The sequence below is a fragment of the Scomber japonicus genome, chromosome 21 (assembly GCF_027409825.1).
Source record: "Scomber japonicus isolate fScoJap1 chromosome 21, fScoJap1.pri, whole genome shotgun sequence".
Taxonomy (NCBI): Eukaryota; Metazoa; Chordata; class Actinopteri; order Scombriformes; family Scombridae; genus Scomber; species Scomber japonicus.
Genome location: NC_070598.1, coordinates 6,567,388 through 6,592,506, shown reverse-complemented (window position 1 = coordinate 6,592,506; position 25,119 = coordinate 6,567,388). Strand labels below are relative to the sequence as shown.

The window sequence follows — 25,119 nt, the reverse complement described above, 5'->3', positions numbered from 1 at the left end:
TTGCCCTTCACCTCGTCCATCTTTCTCGTACTCAGGCAGGCAGGCAGGCAGGCAGGCAGGCAAGCACACCTTTAAGACATCAGGTCTGCTTTTCCTCCTTTCAAGCAAAAAGCCACTTTCTGCCACTCACTCCTGTACAGTATGAAAAACAGCTTCCGCCGAGTGAGATAATCCATCACGGGGTGAACACGACGCCTTCATTTGGTCTCTGCCAAAGTTTCTCTGTTTCGTTGTCACTTCATTGTACCTCAGTTGAGTGTTTTTTGGTTTTTTTTACCCTATCAGCGCCACGTTGTGTTACGCTCTGCTTACTGTCAATCACCTGACACCAACAGGAAGAAATGGAAGCCTTCACGAGAAAAAGCAGTCTCGCGAAAACACACACTTCCTGTCACATCAATCTCTTTGTTTGCCAGACTTCGCCAGTTCATTTCAAGCTAGATTTGTTATTATACGCTTTAAGTTTTTAAATGATAAACAATTAGTTTGTTTTGAGGGGGAGAGAAATTGATTTCTATTACTGCACAGATTTTTTTTTTGGGACAAATAAACCAGACAGTAAATCAAGATAAAATAATTGAATAAAAAGACCTCGTGGAGCACATTGCAGCACTCTCAACCACATTATTATTATCTATGGCCTCTATCTGACTTCCATCTTTTCTATTGTTCAGGGTTTAGCAAAATGAGAAGCATTACCTTGGCCACTTGGCTCCAACTGACCCTGCGCCGATCTTCTCTCCCACAATACCACCGCTGCAACCTGCCTTCACAACTCGTGTTGCCCTGCAGCCAGATCTGCTCCACTTTCCACCTCTACCATTAAATTGTCATGCAGAGGCAGTGACTTTGAATCTGTGTGCAAATGTGTGTGTGTGTGTGTGTGTGTGTGTGTGTCTGTGTGTGTGTGTTAATGTTTTCCAGCCTTAGTGTGATGTATCTCAGCTCGTATATTAAATGCAGATCAGAATGATTGTTTCTGCAGCTCATTGGAGAAAGTTTCGCCTATTAGGAGTTAGTATGTTTTCTGAACCTTGACCAGAAATCTGAATAAACAGCACACACACACACACTCACACAAAAATAAAAAAAATAAAAATGGAAGATGCTTCTGTGAAGAATTTAAACATTTAAATATGATGCATTTTTCAAAAGCAAATTCTCCAGATTCTTCTTGCAAAACATGTAGGTGTCTAGGCGAGGTGACTAACATGCCATGATGATTTATTCCTGTGTTAATTATTAGCACGAGATAATGACTTCGCTATGGCAAAGTCATTACAACAAATCACTTACACAGGATGTGTGGTGGTGGGCTGTTTTTATTTTGCTTGGGGGGGGGGGGGGGGGTAGTGGGGGGGTAACGCCAAGCAAGTAAAATAAGAACTGGAGAATCTGTGTGGGAAGAAAGAGGTCACTGTATGCCAAAGCAATTACCTTCTTAGTCCTGGGCCCTGCCAATACTCTGCGAAGAGGAGAGAGAAAGAGAGGTCAGCGAGGGAATAAATATACGTACGTGCGGTCAAGCTTTCAGTTTTCTAAATGTCTTGCCTTGTTTAGATGGCATTTCTGAGTCAGTATCATCAAGATATTGTATAAATTTATGTACCAGCCTCCCCTCTCCCCTCTCTGCTCTGCTCCAAAGCTTCACTGTGTTTCCACATTCAAGGGAATTTGCCGGAGACGTCGCCACATGTCAAATTAGACAGATAATACCGGTGATATTAAGAAGTTTATGTAATTACTCAACTACTCAGTACTGCCAAGAATGAGTTGCGACACCACCAAGAACATTATCTGTCAGGACCGGATGCTTTCCTCTGTTTTGACAAGTCTTCATGTACTGGCATCTCGGGGAATCTGTCACAGCATGACGGTGGCAGAGAAGACAGAGAAGACAGATCCCCTTGCATGTGCTCGGCCCGTCAGACAGACTGCATGGAGTAGAGGTCAGGAGCGCTTGGGCCATCATGATGCTGACAGCTCAGATTTATTTTTAATCTCGGTGATGAGAGCTTGCCACACAGATCATGTGGCTTGTTAGTGTTGAGTGGCAAGCCCCGCCACCATTACGCCATGATCTTATACAAAGAGAATGTGACAAAATAACGACCTTGGTGAGGTAAAGCCCAGATAATTGGGAGGCAGCTGAATGGTGTTTGATTGTTATTCCGCGCAGCCACTGTTGTTTCTCTCTGTGAAATATCTTTGCTTATGTGCATTGAGGAGCCGAGTAATTCCTCCCTCCGTATTACCCTTATTAACATTTTGACCTTGCTGGATTTTTTTTTTTTGCCGTTGCATGTGTGTGTAGGTGAGTGTGTGTTTGTGAAGGACATAATGTTGATTGTATTTACCATATTTACTGTCTATTCATTTTTGACCAATTTCTTTATGATTGGTGAAAAATGTCATTATCATTGCATCAGCAGGCACATTACCTGCTGTCTAAAGTGACTGCGGTCACAGAGGCAATTTTGCTGACGGTACTTTCTCTTCTCTCTCCTCTATGTCTTTCTCCCTTTTTTTTCTCTTGCTCTCTCTGTTCTGATAGGTGCCAATTATATAGCCTCCGAGTTGAAGCCTCCCCGATTGCCATTGACCCTGTTAGCCAGCTTTAATGTCAACTCCCCGGCTCCAAAGCGGAAGGAATTACCCCACTTTTAGTCTCCAATCAGGAAAAAAAGAAGAGCAACACAGCAAAATGCAGAGCTTGACTCTTTTTGAACCCATGTGCTCTGTCCAGGGTGTGACTTCACTCGCTTTTTGGTGAAACACAGGGTCAGGACTGTGTGGATAAAACCCTGAGGGTTTTGACATTTAAGCTTTGCTGTCTATTTTTAAATTTTTGCTCCTCTTCTGGCCTCAGTGCGTTTTGGAGGGGGCCCAGATGATGGGGTGGTGTTGCTCAGGCATATGCAGAGCCCTGGCTCTCCTGGCACTCCTGCTTCCCTTGCGGGAGAGGGGCTGCTGGGGGCTAAATCCCAGCTCTGGGGATCTGGAGAAGTCCCCACACTCTGATCCAGCCCCCTGGGAGGTCCTGCACAGGCACAAACGCAGCTGGGTATGGAACCAGTTCTTCGTGTTAGAGGAGTACACGGGAATTGAGCCCCTCTATGTTGGCAAGGTAAGTGATCTGTGGCTGTTAATGTTCATAATCAGTGTTAGCACAGCTTAATGATGTGTTGTAACATACTCGAGACACTGCATTTGCAAAAACATATTCTCAAATGTTGGACTAAACCCATCTTTGTTCAAAAAAAAGAAAAGAAGCTGTGATAAACTGATACCCTATTTTTGCAGATGTGGCAGCAGTTTTATTGCACCTGTACTGCACTACACATATCAATAACCTCTTACTATAATGACCTGCAGAATCTGGGACACAGCAGAGTTTTACAGAGTTATACATATTCCCTATGCCCTATATAAAATCTTAAATAAATGAAAAGACAAAGCACAGACAGTGTAGGAAGGTTTACATCATTCTATTCCAGCCAGGCTGAAGTATGTGCTTGTAGTAATGTGCAATTTTAGTTTAGAGGCCGCTGTACAATATGACAAGGTAATTTGCATTGTAATCAATCCCTAGAAAAAAGGTATACCCAAATGTGTCTTTGTACAGTAGGTGTTCTGCCAAGGTAGTTGCAGATAGATCAAAGTAATGCCTGTTTTGGCAGGTAAATAAGTATGAATCCCTCCCAATGACATTTAAAGCAAGGCTCAAATGGAATAGTTAATGTGAGGGTACGTTGACAAAGTGACTAATCTTACATAAATGAGCTATGGTTACACTCCTATTATGGATTACATTTCTCATGTGAAAATGCATGCAGACCATTGGGGAGAAAATATTCAGACATTTGAAGGAAAGCAGGAAAAAAAGATAATGTAAAAAAAACTCAATTACACATAAATACAATGCAGTGATTTTTTAAAATTTAAAAGCAAAATGCATGCACTGTTAGCATTTTATTTTAAGCCTCATCACCCATTCATTTTAGCATTTATAAGCAGTAAATGATCAATTGGTAGTTTATAATAGACTTTAATGGAGTTGTAAGCATATATAAGGAGTTAATGTTTCATACAGTACAAATACTATACTAAGCATCATTTACCTGTATAGTAATAGCTCTGTATTACATACATATATTTATGTTTTTATATTACAAAGCACTGTTTCTATACCAATCATTTATGCATGTAAGAGTACATAAATTAACACCTGAAAATATATATAACATGGGCATTGAATGTTATAGCTACATTATATTGTGTTTAAACCATTTACTTCTTTGCACAATGCATTAACACATTAAAGTAAAATTGATTTAGCTACTTTATAGACTGTATAGTTGTTTCATTTATAGCAGTGCATCATAATTTATAATCTTTTGTATGTAAAATAAGAGCTTTTCAGCCCTTTTTTTATATCTGACATCTTATAGCTGTTATTTATTTACACGTCTGCTTTATCAGGAGTGTGTTGATGTGTTTTAATCAGATTTGACAGACAGCACATCACACAGCCTGCCAACTGTGCTCAGATTATGATGTATATGCTGCTAAAGTCCTGATTAGTGCATGGAAATAAATGACATCAGCTTTTCTCCAACTGAGCCCCATCCACTTTACACCCATGAGAAAAAAAATCACACAAAAACAAAACTGAAATAACCAAAACTGTTATTTTCATATTAGAAATCTGATTGCAAAAGAATAATTTCCTCATTTTAACTATGGACATCAAATAAATGTAGATGAGTAAAATATATTATTATTCCCTCTAAAATATAGTGAAGTAGACACACAAGGAAATGTACAGCAGGTAAAATAAGTATTGAACACGTCACCATTTTCTCAGTAAATATATTTCTAAAGGTGCTATTGACATGAGATTTTCACCAGACATCGGTAACAACCCATGCAATCCAAAATAAACCATAGGTGTCCATAAATTTGTTAATTTATGTGTAATAATGAGAAATGACACAGGGAAACAGTATTAAACACATGAACACAGAAAGGCAGGTGCAAAAAGGTATAGAAAGCCAAAACAGCAGCTCTATCAGTAACAGAACAGAAAAGACAGCAATCCTTCCACTAGCAAATCAATATCAACTGGTTCATTCCCAACTGATGGCCAATAAAAAGGTGTCTCATTACCAAGGTGTCACACAAGAAGCATCTCATGATGGGTAAAAGCAAAGAGCTCTCTCAAGACCTTCGCCACCTTATTGTTGCAAAACATACTGACGGCATTAATTACAGAAAGATTTCTAAGCTTCTGAATGTTCCAGTGAGCTCTGTCAGGGTCAGGAAGTGGAAAGAACATCATTTCACCTTAAACCAGCCATGATCTGGTGCTCCTCGCAAGATTTCTGACAGGAGTGAAAATAATTATCAGAAGAGTTGTCTAAGAGCCAAGGACTATTTGTGGAGACCTTCAGAAAGACCTGGAATTAGCAGGTATAATTGATTCAAAGAAAACAATAAGTAATGCACTCAACCACCATGGCCTGTATGCACGGTCACCAGGCAACACTCAATTGCTGAAGAAAAAGCATTTTGATTTAGATAAGTCTGTGAAATACTGGGAGAATATAGTCTGGTCAGATGAGACCAAAATTGAACTCTTTGGATGCCATAATACCACCATGTTTGGAGGTCAAATGGCACTGCACATCACCCCAAAAACACCATACCAATGGTGAAGTTTGGAGGTGGGATCATCATGGTGTGAGGCTCTTTATCAGTATTTGACACTGGCAAACTTCATATAATTGGAGGAAGGATGAATGGATGAATGTACAGAGACATTCTTGATAAAAATCTGCCACCATCTACCAGGATGATGAAGATGAAACAAGGGTAGACATTTCAGCAAGACAATGATCCCAAACACACAGCCGAGGAAACTGTCAGTGGGTTTCACAGAAAGAAAATAAAGCTGCTACAATGGCTCAACCAATCACCTGACTTGAATCCAATAGAACATCTATGGAATGAACTAAAGATCAGAGTTCATAGAAGAGACCCACAGTACCTTCAAGATTTGGGTTAGGGTTAGGGTTAGACTGTTTGTGTGGAACAATGGGCCAAAATCACACCTGAGCAATGCATGAGACTAGTCTTTCCATACAGGAGGCGTCTTGAAGCTGTCATTACCAACAAAGACTTTTGTACAAAGCATTAAATAAATTTCACTAAGCGCTTTCAATATTTTTTCCCTGTGTCATTCCATTTTATTACACATAACTTAATGTCTGAACTTATTTATTTTGGGTTCTTTGTATGTGTGGATTACTTGGGTTGTTATTGACATCTGGTCAACCTTTGGAAATATATTAACTGAGAAACATGGTGATGTGTTCAATACTTATTTTACCCGCTGTAACTTTGAGGTAGGCAAGTTAAATAGAGACATAAGTACCTCAAAATGTACTTTGAGGTGTTTAAATAAAAGTATTTAGTCACAGCCCACTAATGGAAGTAACTAGTAACTATAGCTGTTAAATTAATGTAGTATAAAAAGTACATTATTTCCCTCCGAAATCCACCAAAGTAGGTGGCAATGTAATGTAACACTGACTTTGTCAAATAAAATACAGGAAAAGTACCTTAAAATATACTTTAGCTCAGAATTTAAATTAAAGTATTTAGTCACATTTTACTACTGGAAGTAACTAGTAATTATAGCTGTTAAATAAATATAATTTAAAAACTGAAAAGTACATGATTTCCCCCTGAAATGTATATAATGTACCAAAGAAGATGAAAAATGTAATGTAATATTGAACTTGTCAAGTAAAATACAGAAAACAGTACCTGAAGATATACAGATGTACAGTAGACTACTTGAAAAAGTCACATACCACTACCAAATGTCTTATAGTAGTGTACATGCAGTATATTATTTCCTTCTAAAATGTAGTTAAACAGACATACAAGGAAGTGTAACGTTGAAATTGGCAAATTTACTGCAGAAAAAGTACCTCAAAATGTACCAGGACTTATAAATAAAACTTAATCACATTCCATGACTTGAATTAACTATAACTGTTAAATAAATGTAGTGTAAAAAGTAACAACTACATGATTTCCCTCTGAAATGTACCGAAGTAGATAAAAAATGTAATGTATTGTTGACCTAGTAAAGTAAAATACAGAAAAGTTCCCTTAAAATAAACTCAGCATAGCTCACAGTGAGGTAGAAGTATAGTAGTAGATAAAGATGGAAATACTCTAATAAAATACATGTAAAAACCCCCATATTGTACCATTCAGTTGCCACCACAGATTCAGACCAGATTAACATCCGAGACCTCGAGTTTTATGGAACTGTACGTTACCCTTTGTCAAATTGTTGGTTTACATCACAGTCGGTGTACATAAAACTCGCTCCCCAGATTTCAGCACCACTGTGTAAATGGACAGCTCCTGCTGCTGGAAAATGACTCTTGCGTGTTGCGGCACAGGCCAGATGGGTCTTGGATTGGTCTCTAGATCCCTGTTATCTTGGAGAATTTTCTGGTCTTATTATTAAATTAGTTTTCATCTTTCCGCTCATCTGCAGGATAATCATTCTCATCTGCATGTATTTGCCGGGTCTGCTCTCACAAGCCCATTTCCTTGCTGTCTCTGAACTGGATTAGCGGCTCCAGCTGGAATTAGGATACATTTGACTGTCCCTATTGTTCTCCTCTCTATTTTTTGCCAGAGGGATGCTGAAGGAAAGCATCTAAATCACAATGAGCGTATTTGTGACACCGGTTGAGTTCAACTAAAGGTCATTTCGTGTCCAAGCCTGCACAGTATAATACCTTCTTGTCTAATCTGTGTGTCTGCAGATATCTGTGTGGATCTGATTGCTGAGGAGGGTATTTGTTGTCCATGAATATGTGGTCTGATCCAGATGTTTTACCCTTTTCCTATTGTCCATTTGAAAGTAACAGTACCCAGAACATTTCAAGTGCTTCTTTTCTTTTATAAACACCTGAGTCTGATTGCTTTTCTTGTTACTAAATCCCAAAGGACTTGAGCTGACTGATTACTTATTCATAGGTGTGTAGATCTGCATATCCACATGGAATATACCCAAATTCGGATGTAAACCCTTCCTAAGAAAAAGTCCTTTTTATTGTTTCAATACATGTATTGATTGATCTTGTATTTCGCTCAGTATTCATGGCTTTATATTGTTATTACTAGCAGACAAGGGTGAAGACAATTACATGGCACAACAGCAGAAGGCACGTGAAAAAGAACTGGCTACATCTTTACATATGACCCCATGGCGAAGCTCAATCCAGCCCCTTCAGATATATGAAAAGTCTGATTCATTTACTCCCCCGAGGGAAGAGCGTGCTGCCTGTGAGCTTGAGAAGCTGTCACATTATTTGTTCCCTTAGATCATAGTTGTCACATAGTGTGTGTTTGTATGGTATCACAAGGGCATGCTGCTGCTGTAAAAAAAGTCTGGGCGGGACACCCTGACCTCGTGACTCAGTATGAGCGACGTGGAAGGTCCTCGCCATGTCAAGAAAATGGCCTCGGTAGAAATGAATTCTTTATGTGGCTTCTGCAAAAAAGAAAAAAGAAGAAAAAAAAGCTCCAAACATTTCCAGCAGGTTATAGACAAAAAACCCTGGAGTGACATGACCAGTGATTGCTTTTGTCAGATGTATGCTGGTATCTAATATGACAAACAATGGGAATTTGCGTCCAAACAATGGCACAGCCGCTGCACAATTTGGTCATTTGTTTGGCTGGGAGCAAAGGGAAATATGATATAGTCGGTAGGAAATGGGAAGTCATCACTTTGGCCCGGCTGCTCCCTTTGCATCTGCAGTCTGCTTGGCTTTAATGCATTCTGTCAGATTCCGAATTTCACAACCAAATGTCTCATTATACTTTGGCACTCTGCCTCGGGTAAGTGTACTGGCCTGGAATCAGCTGCAGTCACATCAAGCCAGTGGAAACATACATTAAAGAACCCCAGACTACACTGCCTCCACCGCAAATTGGTGACGCACATATTTAAACAAGCGAAACGCTGGAGCAACTCATCCACTTAACAAACACTTACTGGTAAACATGATGTGATTAACATTTCCTGCAAGGGCATTCATGTGACTAAATATTTGCAAGTGTTGAAAAGTACCAATTTGTAGCTTCTGCTGAATAAGCGATGTTAGCAGGCATGCAAATTTGTAAAATGGGGGACAAATCAGCTGTCATGTTTGGATCATTGTTTTGTTAATCCGCCGTCTCTCTTGGCTTTTTCTCCCATCTATTCAGTAACTTTTGTATAGCTACTGCTACATGCTATTAAGCACGCATCTTTTTAAAACATTTTTATTCATAGATCTATTTATGTTCAAGTGACTCCAGAAATTCACAGCCTCTGAGGCAGAGAAGTGCTGCTTCACATCATGGGAGGTACAAGCAGACAGACACAGCCCTTATGCTGAATTTCACTTATTTATAGAGATGTCTTCAAAATTGGCAGTCTGACTAACCATCCGAGTAATGGATGGACTTATTTCACCTTATGATTCAGGCTGCATTCAGTTGGCATTAGCCTGGGCTCTCCAGCTATGGTCACAGAAGGATTTCTTCCATACAAATAACAGAAGCTCAATAAGAAGCAGGAAAATGGAAAACATCTTTTGATGGAGGAAACTCTCATAGCTTGCTATCAAATCTTCAAGTGTGACTGAAGAAGAAAGAAATCACTTGTCTCAAAAATTGCAACAGGAAAGTTTCATTTTCCATCAGTTTAGTATTTTTGGCTTGGCGACACCATTTGTCTCGTATTTATTGCAGTAACCATTAAACATTTTTATGAGCGTGAGTCATATGTAATTTCTGACCTGATAGCTGTAACCTGGTGTTGCGCGTGACAGTAATTCACTTTAATAATCAAACAATATGCATCATGGGCATCAGGGATAGTCCCATGGATAATTATGATGGAGCAAACACAACATGTTGCTATGCGAGCTACTTCATTAGCATTCTATTAGATGTTCACTGTCAAATGGGTTAGAATCATAGAGCTGCAAAGGTCAGTCTGAACAGCATCTACTCACACTCACTGGTGCCGCAAACACATCCGCGCAGCTGGGGAGTGGTGAGAGCAGCATGTCGAGCCGGGGAGGAGGGTGATTCAAGCTGACAGGAGGGACATCATACACACAGCACCCAGGGACAAGAGCTCACAGAGGGGGGAGCTCATGAGACATCCTGGGGGCCTCTGGGATGGTGGGAAAGCCTATATCTGAGCCAGGCAATCAAAGAGGATGAAAACAGTAGCGTGCAGTAAAAGTAGACTAGAGGGTAGTTATCAGCCGGGTTGGGGGAAAGGACAGGAGAGGAACAATGTTTACACTTGCAGTCTCTCTTTCTCTTTCTCTCATGTATAGAGTCAGGGCTGGAGTCAACATCACCAAGGCAATTTTCAGATAAAGTCCAGTAAAGTTGGAGTCAAAGTCCACAAAAGGGTCACAACAAAGTCAAGACAGAGAAATGCAAACTGAAAGTGACTCAAAACCAAAGAAATCTTTACTTTTCTTACAGAAAACAATGAATTCCTTTAATGGGTCAACAGACATATAGTTTAAGCCAACGACGCGGTTACAACTGATGAATTCAAGATGAAATAATCAAACAAAGAATGTCAAATGATCGTGTTTTAAGAAAAAAATAATTATATATCCCAATTATCTCTGCTACAGTTCACCAAGTTGACTTTAATGGGCTCTGACCACAAGTCACTTTTTATTATGCGGGCTACAAGTAACATGAATCCTACCATGTGAGATGCAAACAGGTTAAAGATAAACCAAACGCAAGTTGTGAAACACAGTCACTAAGAGTTTATATAAGGCTGTGAATGGTGACAGTAGCTGCCTCAACACATTTAAGCAGAAATATGATGATATTATATACGGCAGATCCAGGGTCAGTGTACAGTTATGAATTATTGACATAAATAAGATGAATGATCAGCGTTGTTGCAAATCAGCTCTGTACTGTTTCACTGTTGTAAGGAATTATTGTTGCATGAACACAATAATTATTTTACACCTGACACTGTCCAGAATGTATTTACCTTCCTGGTCCAGTGTTTGAATTTTAAGTTGTTGAGCATTGACCAGGCGGGGAGTTCTGGTCCTCTGAAATGAGGCCAATGCGGAAGTAACTTAGAACTGCATTCTATCAAAAGGCCACCAGGGGGCGACCGTTTTGGTGTCAAAAGGACTTCCATCTCAATGGAGAATTCACCAACTTCTCACTTGATTTCTAACCTCAGTAAACATTTTCAAAATGTGTTTATGGTCTCAATCGCTAGTTTAAAGCCTTCTTCAATGCAGTATGATGTTCATTTGTGAAATTTTGGCCTCCCTGATTTTATATTTGACGATAAAGCAGGGTATGCATTAGGCCGTGGCTACGTCGTGATTGACAGGTTGATTGCCCAATGTCCTCGAGATCCAGTCATCGCAATTTTCAAGATGGCGCTGCCCAGATTCAAAACTATTGGCTTCCGAGCAGCAGTCCACAAACCAATGGGTGACGTCATGGATGTTACGTCCATTTCTTTTATACAGTCTATGGCTTTGACACACGTTGGCCAAAAAAAACAGTGTTGTTCTGGTGCATCTTGTTGCAAACGAGAAGTCATTGGATCGATCATTGTCCCTTAATCATTAATATTATTATTATTTTTTAAATTTTATTATTATTATCTGAAAAAAGGCAATATTCAATTTCCATAATAAAAAATAGCCATAGTAATGCTGGCTATTGACAGGTAGAGCATGTATTTGAAAAACTGAGACGAATTCTTCAGCCTTTTTGGAAGGTACTAAGTTACATCATTATTTTTAATCAGCCCAATAAAACTAAACTACATTAAAAAAACTACAATTAATTATGAAAACAGCACACAAGCTGCCAACAGTGATTTGTCTGCCGATGAAAGCCACCTGACAGGGTCTGGTTTTTTAAAAATATGCAGTTTTTAGCAAAGAAGTTAAGTACAATCAATTACTCCAACGCTATTATTAGTAATTAAACATGTCACAACTCAACATGTGCTCTACCAATTGGTTTAAAAGACAATTAAGCGGATCACCTCACTCCATTTCACAAAGTTTCCAAATCTTTCACTTGAAAAATAGCGTCTCCATTTAGCTGTGTGGTTTACTGCTGCACTCCTGCACAGGTGTTCTTAATTAGCCTGGTTGATTAAACCTCCAGTCAGGTGGAAGTTTGGAGGAGCCATGCTGGGAGTTACATGATGTCACCACATTGTGTTGGATTAACTAGAGCTGATCATCTCTCGAGAGCTGATTATCTTACACTTCATGACATTTGAATGAACTCAAAATATGCTTATTGAAATGTGCATTAAATGAGCAGCAGATCGTTTCCTTTGCTTACAACAAGGCAAGTATGCAAAGACATGGAAGACATAAAAATGGTCTTGGTCCTGGGCAGAAATTGAGTTTTTATATGTTTGCACGTGTTGTACTGTAGAAGCTGTTTGTCTCTTTGCCAAAGTTAAGATATTATTTAGAGAATGGATTTACATTCCTTGTTTCACCCCTCGGCTAGCTCCTTGAAATTTATGGGGATCTCATACTAGCTCACTAAAACAGAGGTACATCATTTTGGCATTTTGGATGTACTGTACAAGATAAATGTTCTTTTTTTCTAGCTAGTAATATTAACTCAATTAAATATTTAGCAATATTGTGAGCAGAGCGAGCTGTGAAATGGTTTGAAGTTGTTGTGAATTTTATTTTATGTTTTCTGTCTATATCCTCTTTTATGTGCTTTTTTTTTGTCTGAATATGGGGCTGCTGAAGTTTCCTGAAGTGCTGATGTATTGAATTTTAGACATTCCCAACAGGTCTGATCTTGAATAATTCAAGAGAGGTCCTCAGCCTGTGCTGAAAGTACAGACGTACTATGAATACACACAAAAGTTAAGTTTTCAGATCTCTCCATTTCCCTCTACAAAGTGGATAACAGGTGGCCTGGAGACTATTGTGTTTCATATAAAGGGGGTATCAAGCATCACCCTCCACTTCAATGAATAATGTAAGCATGGCGGGGCTCAACTGCATACAGGTAGTTCATGTATTATAAAGAGGTTGCTTAAATGTCTGCCACTTGTTCCTCTCAGACTGTTTTGCGGCATTTTAAAAAGACGAGGTGAGAAGAAGACTTACCTTTGTTGTAAAATAAAATGTAAAAAAAAAAAAAAAAAGCATTTAGTCAGTAGGGAAGCAGAAGAGAGATATAATATTATATGAGAGGCAAAGGAGAGAGTTGGTCAGGCATGCGTGTGCAGAGGATACTTAACTACAACTCTCAAAATGTAATGAGGCATTATGGAATGGCGCTCATTTTTCATGGACTGACTAATTGCATTTCACATTGGATATCTGTGTGAAATTAGCAGTTTGATCTCAGTGTATCTGAAATGGGTTTTCATACAGCCTGAAACAGCACTAGACACGACTTGAAGCATTACAAATGTTTCCTTGGAGAATCCCTACATTGAAAATCAAGTTTTTTTAGCCTTGTTAACATCTCCCTGTGCTGTTTTTAAAAAAATATCTGCTACAAGACATATCAGGAGTGAAATAAGCAGTCAAAGCCACAGCTGATCCTTCCTGCTTTGAAACTGCAGTGTACCAAGGACAGTCTCACAAAAAACATGGATTCAGTCAGGCAGGATTTCCTACATCAGAAATCTAAGGAACCGATCATTTATAATTTAAGATAATTATATGCAGAGTCGACCTCCTTGGGTTTTCCCCGGCAGCTGATTCCAATCTGCACGGAGGAATAAAAACCCGTTGAGCCGAAAAGCTGAGTCCAGCATATTGTTATTTAACCAAGTGGAAAAAAACAACAGATTCTCAACTTTCAGTGAACGCTCAGTATCACATCAGATCCGTTTTTGTTTTTTTTTGTTAAACCAGTGAAGGAACGAAGACCATGCTGTAAATAGCGAAGGAAGGAATGGCTGGCCTTGGTCGCATTAACTTTTAGCTTGCCTAACAGACCGACCCGCTAACCTCTCTTCTGCTTCCGTGCACACCACTTCCTCTCTCGCCTCGGAGCCATCGTTGTCCGCTACGCCGCTCGGTTGCCGTAGGGGCATCGTGTCGTCAGGAGCTTGGGTGGAAGTGAATCAGGCGAGTTGTTGATAAAGTTCGGTTGAGCTGCACCTTCTTGGCCTAGTTGCGCTGTTAGTGTTATCTGCACACTTTATTAAGAGAAGAGTCCCCAACACTCACACACCATAACCAGGAACCAGAGAAGCCGCTGCACTGCTGCTCTCCACCATGAATATATTTGCATATTCATACATTTTTTGGAATTTTTAATAAGGGAGAGGGAGTAGATGTCATTTTAAGGATTTCAAAGCAGTAATTATGCCTTTTTTTTTTTTTTGCAGTAGAGCCATATCAGACACAGCTGAGTATCTTTATACATCTTAATACATAGAGAGGATCTTTAAAGTAAGATTACAGAGACAGTGAGGTTTTTTTCTCATCTTTATTATTCCCCCTTTATTCCTCACACACAGACAGTTGCTCATTGTGTCAACTGTGTTTTGAGATTGATTCATTATGTATTACCCTCTGCCGCCTATGGGACCGCAGGTTTTGAAAGTCTATCAGAACTCCATTCAATCTGACTCTCTAACAAACATTTTCGCCTATCTGAGGCAGTGTGGTAATCTGATTTTTTCCCACTTTCCGCAGTAGTCTTATTTCAGAAACATCCATTTAAAGAGCAAAAAGCCCGTTTCCTTTTTCAGGTGAGGAGAGAAAGAATAATTTGGTTAACACAGCTAGATTTCAGCTGGAGAAAACCTTTTTACTTAATATAACCGTATCTGGGTTTCTTGTAACATCATGTTGGAAATTATAAATAGAGAAGGAACATATACACCACTTTCTTTTTTTATAGTAATCAAACACTGTATGAAAATGGTATGACTTGCAAAGGTTGTGATTCATAGGTGAAAGAAAATCAAGTCTTAGTGCTCATTTACAGTAAAAAGTGCAGAGGTATAGGTTTGATTTCATTAAATTATGGCTCTATTTTCAGGATCACTTACACTCATTTTGACTTTAAGTTACCTTTCAAATGACTATAATCAAAAGGGGTTAAAAATAGCAACCTTTTTATTCTGGGCATACTATTTGGAAGCTTGTGCACAAATTGGGTGTCTGGTAACATCATCATGTTCTTCCATGTATCAAGTAGCTTTTAAGTCAGAGGTTGATGCTGGTTTTTGGGAAGAGGAGAGGGGAAATACATAAACGAGTTACCCCAAATTTCTCACCTTAATCTGATTATACGCTGTAATCTACTTTTATGTGTGTCCATGTAAGAGTGTTCAAGTTGCAGCTCTGCTAAAGTAACCTGATCCTCATCTTCCCAATCCCCTCTGCTCCCACACCCACACACACACACACACATACACACACTTCATCCTACACCTAACCCCCTCCACACACACACTCCCTCCTCTAGACATTTACCATCCAATGGATGAAGGGACCCTAATATGCTAAAACCGGGGATGCATTGGCCACCTCTCACTGTAATTAAATTCAGTCATAATGAATCATAGCCCTTAATCCTAAAACAGGCTATATTTCCACAGGGAGGAGAAATGACCTACATGTACTGGAAAAGCTCTTAGTATAGCCTTTCTACTACAGCTTTTTTTTTTTTTTTTTACTTGGCATTCGCTCTGAAAGCGTGACAAACACACACAAACCTCACTTTGAGCTGTGTTGAAAGTAAATGACTGGTGTGCAGCGTGCTTATTTCCATATCAGTGGTGTTCATTTATATATATATCACACGGGGCGTCATTAACAAAATCAGGTAGAGGCTTCAAAAGATTCCTAGCGAGCCGTGTTAAGGTTTGCGAGTATTTCTTAATAATGTGGTCAAGTCCTATTTTTTTTAATATATTAATTTTTTTTTTTACCTTTTCTGTTCTGGTCTCAGCTAATGTTTTGTGACTTGAATAGCAATACGACGGGCAACGGCTCATTGCTCTGTGGAGAAGAATCTTTGCATAGTAACATGAGGCAATTAGAGTATTGTATGAGCCAGTCATAAGACTAATGCTGGTGATTCACAATGGTGTCTCTGTACCTTTGCTCTTGGAGGTGTATTTTATCATTTGCAGAACCATGTTGGTTGCAGCCCAAGATACTGTCACCAGCTCATTGTGTAAAAAATACACTTGGCAGCAGGAGAACACGGAGATAATGTGCACTTTGTTTTTTCTGTTTTGAATGGACACAGATAGAGAAGAGGGGAAAAAAACTCCCCAGTTGTAATGCAGGGTAGTCAGTTAATTATGATTTGTATCTTTATTTCGCATGTTTGAATCAATGTGTTCAATTATTAGTGCTTTTCTTCTAAATGTAATTGCACATGGCCACTAATTGCATCATAGAATGTAAAATTTCTGATTTTAATTCAAGCTCTATATTCATCTCTAATAATGGGCCTCCACTTTAAGCCATGTGGCGCTGGAAAACAGATGTTTCATCCGAGCAGACTGGCAAGTGTTCTTTGATAAATAACATATTCTCTCCTCTGCTTCATGTCTGTCTTTATATAAGCAAAACGGAGAGAGTCTGCAGCTCAAGGTTAACCTCAGCATGCTAATGTGCATGCTCAGTGACAATGCTGAAATGCACATGATCACACAATGTTAGGATGTTTAACAGGAAGTAAAGCTGAGACTCATGAGAATGTAATTCGTTTAACATTAACATTTTGAGCTAATGATGGCACTAGATGAGAAGCAGAGAGAGTTTTTAATGTTAGGAAAGAGGAAAAGTTATTACAGTTCATCCTGAGGGGGAATTAAATGATTGTAAATGTACCAGATTTGATGGCAATCCATCCAGACATTTAGCTAAAAAACTAAAAAAGTTCAACCTCATGACAGTGACAGTAAAGGAAATGTCAAGGAATCACAAATTATTAGAATTTATACTCTGGATAATTATGAATAGTTGAACAAGTATTGTGTCAGATGAAGAGATATTTCACTGCATAAGTGAATATTCTGAAGTGATTCTGGAGGTACGGAGATAGCTTGAATGGCTGAAGCTCAGGAGATAGAGCAGTTTTCCACCGATTGCCGGCTCGATTCATGGTTCCTTCAGTCCGCATGTCGATGTGTCCTTAGGCAACAAGCTTAACCCCAGATTAAGAGGTGTATGAATGTGTGAATGGGTGAATGTGACATGTAGTGTAAAAATCACTTTACAAGTACAGTCCCTTTTATCACGAAGAACTAGAAAAAATTAGACTAGAGTCCATTTACCATTTAGATAATTAAATCAAGGGATCATATAAGTCAGTGTTTATCCTCTGGGGATCATGAAGGTTTGTGCAAAATGCCATGGCAACCAATTCAATAGTTGTTAAGATATTTCTGTTCGTACCAAAGTGGCAGATTGACATTTCCTAATATGGCTAAAAATACATATATGACAGCTAAACTACTATTTGATTATGAAAGTTTAGCTGGGGAAGTTAGGTTCTACCACCCCCCCCCGCCGCCCTCCCACACCTTTACTCAAAGCCTGAGCTTAATGATCAAATGATCTACTAAATAATCAGAATGCAAGAGGTGACCTTTGGCGCTCTGTGTCCTCATCTGAGGTACAGGCGTGGCTGTAAAAGAATAATTGCTCAGTTCAGGATTCAGATGCTTCAGTGAACAAAACGAACCTCCCTCATTATGGACTCTACATGGCTGACTTTGGATATTTGATCCAGTTAGGGTCAGACTTTTGGAGCCCAAAGCTAATTCATAAAAAAAAAGAAAAAACATAACCTCGATAACTGTATTGAAGACAGCTAGTGGCTGATTAATTCTGTTGCTTGTTTCTCTTTATATCCGCATGCCCCATTCATTCAATTTCAGGGACAACAAGGATAAGTGGATCTTGGATGGTGAAGAAAATGTTTAGTAGTAATTTTTCTTGCCTTTCTTGTGCTGGACTCTAGTTTTTTGTATGCTCATAATGAAAAAAAGCAAGGACATATTCTGAGTCAGACCGTTAAGTATGTCATTTGAATTTTCTTTTTATACTTCATGCACATAACTAACCGCGAACTTTTGTGATCCTTCTCTTATTTTTTACCCATTATCTTGTTTTTAAGTTCCTCCTTTCTTTTCTTTTACTCCATGAATGTGACTCCCTCATCAAAATGTAACTTTAACACACAAAAAAAAATGTTGATGAAACTACTTGTACTCTCAGTCAAAAGGACCTTCACCTAAGCAGACAATTGGTTCTGGCCTTTGTATGATTTAAACTAAAGGTGCAAGACAAATTATTTCTCTTCTATTCAACTCAAATGTTATTCTATTTTCAGTTTTTTTTCTTTCTCCTTCCTCCTCCTGCCTGTAGACATTACTTTGACACAGCCTGAATTTAGACTCTCCAAAAGAAGTTTGAGGGATTTCTGTGAAGATATCCTGTTCTTGGAAGCTTGCCTATATTCGTTTTCTATGGAGGAGATGAGTTCATCGTCTGACAGTGTTAAATTATGCCAAGGGGGGGGCTAAGGCTATGCAAAGACTATGGGATGATTCAGAGATGGATCGGGCTATGATCTAAGATTGTTATTGAATTTGGCTGCTGATATCCCTCACGATGAAGAATGGAGTCGGGAGAATGATTTACTCCTTTTTTTTGAGACTAAATATATTCACTACTGGAGGGATTGTGTACACATCAAAAAGTCTTCCTTCCCAAAGGCCCTCTCATGTTGGGGTTTAATAAGGTATTTTATTGTTTGAAGTAGTACTGCTTGTTTGAGTTGTTTATAATCCCTTTGGATCGGAGCGGCACAGTGGGTAGTGTAAAAGAGACGGCATTATCCGTGTGTTTTCTTTTCTTTTTCACCGGCACCGGCACCGGCCTTCAGTCGCATTACATAATTCAGGTTCATACTTTCCCCCCCTTCCCAAAAGAACTAAAGGAAGGCTTGAGTCACAGATTTCAGGTCTCACAGGTTTTTATTTTATACTTCACTGACAGTGGCTGGAGTGACGGTGACTGTGACATGTTGGTTATGGGATGCAGGTGCTTACAAGGAAGAGGCTCAATAGGAAATGAATAGCTGGAGCAAAGTAAAGATCAGTGTACTGTGTAGGCTGACAAGCAGGTCCAATGTTTGCTATATCTCTAGAGTCAGGACGGACAGGAACTTCTCCCTCTTATCTCCATCTTCCTGAAGTGTTGACAGATAAGTGAAGATGCACAAGTAGCATGACAGGAGGCCTCTACCATCTGGTGTGCGTTAGCTGTAAACTTGATTTAGTTGCTGGTCGGCATCTACTTGTGCCGTATTATTTTAGCTTCTAAAAGAGTTTGCAATTTGGTGACCTCACAGTGAGAGAAGAAGTTATTTATTTCCAATCACAGCCAGTAGGAAATTGCTTGTGAACTTTTTCTAACATAAAAAAACCCCTCATATTATTCAGAATCATTTTCAGAAAGCATGGTCTAATAAAATGAGGCCATAAACTCAATTTCCCTTTTATGGAGGATGAGGGTTTTTTTCTCTTTCCTTTATTTGTCTTTTCAGGCATTATCACTGTGTCAAACTATTATATTTTTACATTTAACTTGCAGGGTTTATTTTAAAATAATGTATCATTCATGTAACATTTTATAGAAACTGCTGCAAATTCAGTCACTTTTGCCTAAAAAAATCAGTTTTTAAAAATACACAATTTAACATAGAAATATTGTGAAATATATAATAAAACAGAAATATAGAGTAGACCCAGAATCTATTTAAAACATACTGTAGTGAACAGGCTGCAGTCCATGACTAAATTTGTCAGAAGGGACGTTTGATATAAAACATGGTATAGAATCAGCCTGGTTTGACGTCACTCAAAGTCCAGCAGAGCAAAGTGTCAGATATTTGAAATGGATGCAGAACATACATTTTACTTGACTGTTCCCAAGCTGAAAAAACGATGCACCTCTCAAAAAAAAAAGAAGCTGGACAGTTGACAGCAGCAGCACAGGATGGAGAAGATTTAGTCCGTTTCTGAATGTGCAAATGTTTGTTCAGAATAAATAACACTAAAATCTGAAATATGAATTATCAGTACAAATAAAAGTGTGCGTGTCAGAAGGTTTCCTCTACTAAGTAACTATATTGTTTCTGTTTTTTGTCTTCTTTTTTTTTTCAACTGTCCCTGATTTTCTTTGTGCCTGCAAAATTCTCAAAATCCAATTATAGTAACACAAAGGCCTACAGCAGGGAAATTTAAGGTGTGTAAAGTAAGAACACACAAAAGTGCCATTATCTTTTGACAGGTTCGCTGATATACTGAAAGCTCTAACCCCCCTCACCCCCCCTCCCACCCCCCACCCTCCCCTTCAGGAACTGTTGAAAAGATGGAATTGATTTGTATGTTGTTGTTTTTTCCCCACACATCTAACAGTGTTACACGTGGAGAAAAGAGAGCACATAATGATATAGTGCATGTGTCATGGTGATGTAAGACACTGCCATCTTAAAGCTGTACTGTAGTGTGGACATGCTTCAGCCTCGTGTTGACTGCAAACTAGTAGGCTTTCATGATAATTAGCTGTGGACTGTAAATGCAGCTGGGTAAATGGTTCGTGGGGTCATTTGCGTCTGTTTTTTATTTCCTGTAGATGATCAGATATACTTTACATGGCATTTCATCAATTAATGCACATCATATAAAGCTGCCTCGCTTGCCAGGAGCTCTTTCATACACACTTTTTAACAAGCTGGATAAATGCAAATATGTACAGGTGCCTCATGAAAAATGTTGTGTACATGAAAAATATGATATGCAGAGTTTATCACATGCAAATTAAATTCCTTTTTTTTGCATACTTGGTTAAAAGATTATTGAGTTTAATCACAGGTGCCATGAGTTTGAAAAATCTAAATATCCAATTTTCACGGGTATTAATTTTGACAGGAATTAAAATTACCACTTTAAGAAAGCAAAATCTTTAGTAGTAGTTTTAATTTGCACTTTTTTATATGACTAAAACATCACTGGAAGGTGTTGAGCAAACAAACAGGAAGAGATCAAGTCAAAAGATGATAGCAGGCATCAACCTGAATGCATTGACTCCGCAAGTCATGTCGAGTTTGGTCTCAAAACACTTGACCTCTTGCTCCTAACTATAAATTCCTTATAACAGTATCCATCACTAGTCCTCTCTCCACCCACATAAAATCAGCTGCTTGATACAACAGCTTCAGGTATGTTTTCTGGTGGGGTTTGTCAAAATGAAAATGCATTTTTTTGGGGAGGGAAAATCATTTATAGAAGCAGAGTAAGACAAGGCCATCTGAGATTAAACAGAAAAAAAGTAATTTTACGGTACTTGCACTGAACATTAATAATGGATGATAGACACAGTAAGAGCCTATGCTTTTGTTTGACCTCTATATAGGCTAAATAACATGCATAAATACACAAGTATAAGCTGAATCTACAATGTGCAAAAATGATTTCCTGTGTGTAAATATGGCGGACTCCGAGGTGCAAATATGCTGCACTTTTAACCTGATTGATTCATTTGTATGTGCCAGACAAAACGAAGAGATTCAATTATTATCATTACTATTGTTATTAAATCACCCACATTGTATTCAGAGCATTATTTAATGTTGAGTGGTGTGAAGAAATTTAATTTTTATTTGCTTTTATGCTTTAAATCTATTATCAGTATGTTGTCCGTGTGGGCTTTAGTTGTGAGTACTAAAATAGTTGAAGTCTCCCCTCTACTCCCCAATATGTTTTTGTTCTTGTACCTTCACTTATTTGAGCTTGACTGTGCAGAATGATGTATGTGCAGCAGAGTTTGACACTAGAAGGCTGTTTTCACTTCCCCTTTGCTGAAAAGTGGAAAGTTTCTCTGAGCTCAATGAAAATCCAATTTTTAAGGGGCGTTTTTTGGGGGGGGGTTTTTACGAGCATGATTTGTGACATCACACATAGTTTGGTAGCCAGTTGTGGTCCAATATTCAACTTAAACAAGTGTGCTGTGGAAACTTAAAGCTTCCAATGCACAAACACTGAGAATGGACTTTACAGTGAAGTAGGAAACATCTTGTGTCCAGCAGTTTAACTTCTGAAATGAAACGTATTTGCATATTTATAGATTGTGGAATTTTTAATGAGAGAGATGAAGTATAATTAATTTAATCGAAAAAGACAATTTAAAGGTGCAGTGTGTAGAAATTAGGGGCACCTAGCAGAACAGACTCGACAGAAATGGAATTTAATATTCATGAGTATATTTTAATTAGTGTATAATCACCTGGAAATAATAGTCATTGTGTTTTTGTTACCTTAGAATGAGCCGATTATATCTAGGAGTGGATCCTCGTCATATCTGGTTGCAATCTGCAGTCTCACCACTAGATGTCACTAAATCTTAAACACTGCTCCTTTTAACTTTTTTATTAATCATTCAGAGTACATATCCAAAAACATGTCTGGAGGGCATCTTTAATAGTTAATAGTAGTTGTAATGTCACTTCAATTCCAACGTCCACACAGACAGTTAGCTAGCTGGGGAGTTAGCATTATTAGCCATTGTTAACTTTTTGCTTGCCGTGGTTTCTGCACTCTGTATACTCTGTGAGTCTGTACCTTACTATATGTCATGAGTTAAACCATAAAGTAGCATACAGGGCTTAGCATTCTTGCTAGTTTTGACAGTCTGGTTATTTTCTGTCACTAAACCTGGACCCATGAAAACAAGACAGCTACATTAATGCTAGCTTGACCCACACTTCATATAATGTGGGACAAACACAACGCTGAGGGTGTGAGAGAGGCCAATCACCCAACAGGTAACAGAATAACATAATGATAAGTAAGCATCTAATGAGAATCAGTATAAGCAAGCTAGGTTAGCTGCTTCTCATAAAGTAGGAGCCAACTTTACATAACCACTGCAGGAACCAGTTAACATGTGCTTGTTGGCTCTCCCAACCACTCTGTTCCCCATTCAACAGCTGCCACCCTGAGGCTTGAATCTTTGATGCAAATATGTCCAAAAATGGTTTTATCCTCCCTTTTGAAAAATGGAAAAATATGCATAATAGCTTGCATTATCATAATAGGTTATTTTCCTTACACAGACAGTGAGGAGAATTCAAATTCCAGTTGGACTTTCATGCTGTAAAAATGCCATCTTTCTTGTTCATAGCGAGGTAATATTACACCCACCTTATTACAGATTGAGGATGAGCTGAAATGTAGTTGCCAAGTCTCGCAATGGTTTGATTTGGAGCCCGGAGTTGTGTCAGCCCCTGTTTTGCCCGAGCTTTTGCTGACTCTTCATCTACTGGGCCTTCAGGGTCTTTTCAGCAGACGGTGACATATACAGCAGAGATGTCACACTTGCTCTTCTGCTGTCTGGGATACTTAAGGCAATGGCACAGAGACAGGAACAACACATTGGTTTCCCACAAGCAGGAGACAGAAATCAAAGTTGACTTGTTCTTGACAGCAAGAATCCCAAATGTCATGTGGGCACGAGATGGGACACGGTAGCCCATGATATCACATTTACTCACAACGGAGACACTCCTACGCCATTGTGTTTGCTTTGAGGCGTCTTATTCAGATGTACAGTAGTGCCAAGAATTTCCAATTTAAACCCAATATTTATTCATTCAAAATAACAGGAACTTGCATGGTGTGAAAAAGATAAAAAGAAAAAAATGTTGTTAGATAACTGCAAACTTGTGTAATCCCCACAATCTCTCATATACTGCTGGATCATTAGCTGAAAACACTCACAGAGGAAAATACAACACTTCAATGTGTGGGTTTTTTTTCTTTTTTCCTCAGGCACTTGTAATTGACAACTTCCTGAAAGTGTCTCAGTGCAATCTCAAACCTTAAATAGCAGCTCTGGTTCAGTCTAAATTTGCTGTGCTGCTGATTTGCGCGTCTTAAGTAAATGCTTGTATAAAAGTCGAGCCCCCCCCGTGGGCGCTTGTTTCTCGGCTAATGGGGCTGATACTGTATATTGCTCAGCTAACACACCAACGTCTGTCTTATTGGCCCACGAAGATGGAGAAACTTCATGGGGCTCATCAGAAAACCTCTTCACGCTTCAGCTATGACTTTTACTAAAGGCCACTTTCAATAAATGTCAGGCTGCAAACATTGGTAAACAGTTTTACTTCTGATCAAATTCCAGAGGGGTGGTATACGCGGTGAGCTTGCCATGTCTGTAGGATTACAAGGGTTCCACTTTGGAAATGGCACATTAAACAAATGGAGCATTTCCCTCATGGTGACGACGGCATTTATTCCCACCACTGAGTAGGCCTGCCCTTTCACTTCACGTCCTGCTCATCTAAACGTTGGGCCCCTCCCCATCCCCATCCCATCCCACCCTATCCTGTCCATGACAAGGACTTATTTCCTTTTTAGGAAAGCGGCTTTTGAAGGGAATGCTACGCGCTTGTAACTTGAAAGGTGGCATTACAAATTAAAAAAGGTCATTAGGGAGAAATTGTGTTTTGAAATTAAAACAGACTTATAAAAAAAAAAAGGAAAATGAAAGAAAATAAATAAAAAATACCTGCAATAAACTGTGAAATGAAGCATTTAATAACAATCTGAGTCACATAATGTTTGCTGTCTTTTTTTATATGATTAGCTTATTTACAAGAGTACAAGTTTAGACTTTTCACTCACATTTTGGGAAAAGACCACAAACTGGACAAACTAGAAACCCCATTTTTTGCAAAGTTATTGTCACTTTGAAGGATAAAACTGCTGATTTTCTATGTTCTCTTCTTGTGCAGAGCCAAACCAACAATGAATTGATCCAACATTCGAGTATTGTGTCCAGAGCCTGATGTATCTTATTCCTCTGAGCCTTGGACCTCCGTTGTCGTGCACAGAACTACTCTCCGGAGACTGAAAACATGAACACTTTTTATTATTATTCTTTGGAGCTGTCTATAAACAAACTACTGTGACTGTAATGTTCA

General features: G+C 38.8%; 1 protein-coding gene across 2 annotated transcripts in view; it reads left to right on the top strand.

Annotated features, from left to right (window-relative positions):
* The first annotated feature begins 2,890 nt into the window (after window positions 1–2,890).
* LOC128382053 (cadherin-7-like) overlaps window positions 2,891–25,119 on the top strand; it is a 106,431-nt gene continuing 84,202 nt past the window's right edge. Inside the window, exon 1 of one of the 2 annotated variants that reach the window (XM_053342031.1) lies at window positions 2,891–3,127. In XM_053342031.1, coding sequence (XP_053198006.1) covers window positions 2,891–3,127 — 237 coding nt within the window. The remainder of the gene's footprint in view (window positions 3,128–25,119) is intronic. The other variant, XM_053342032.1, reaches the window with a different exon arrangement.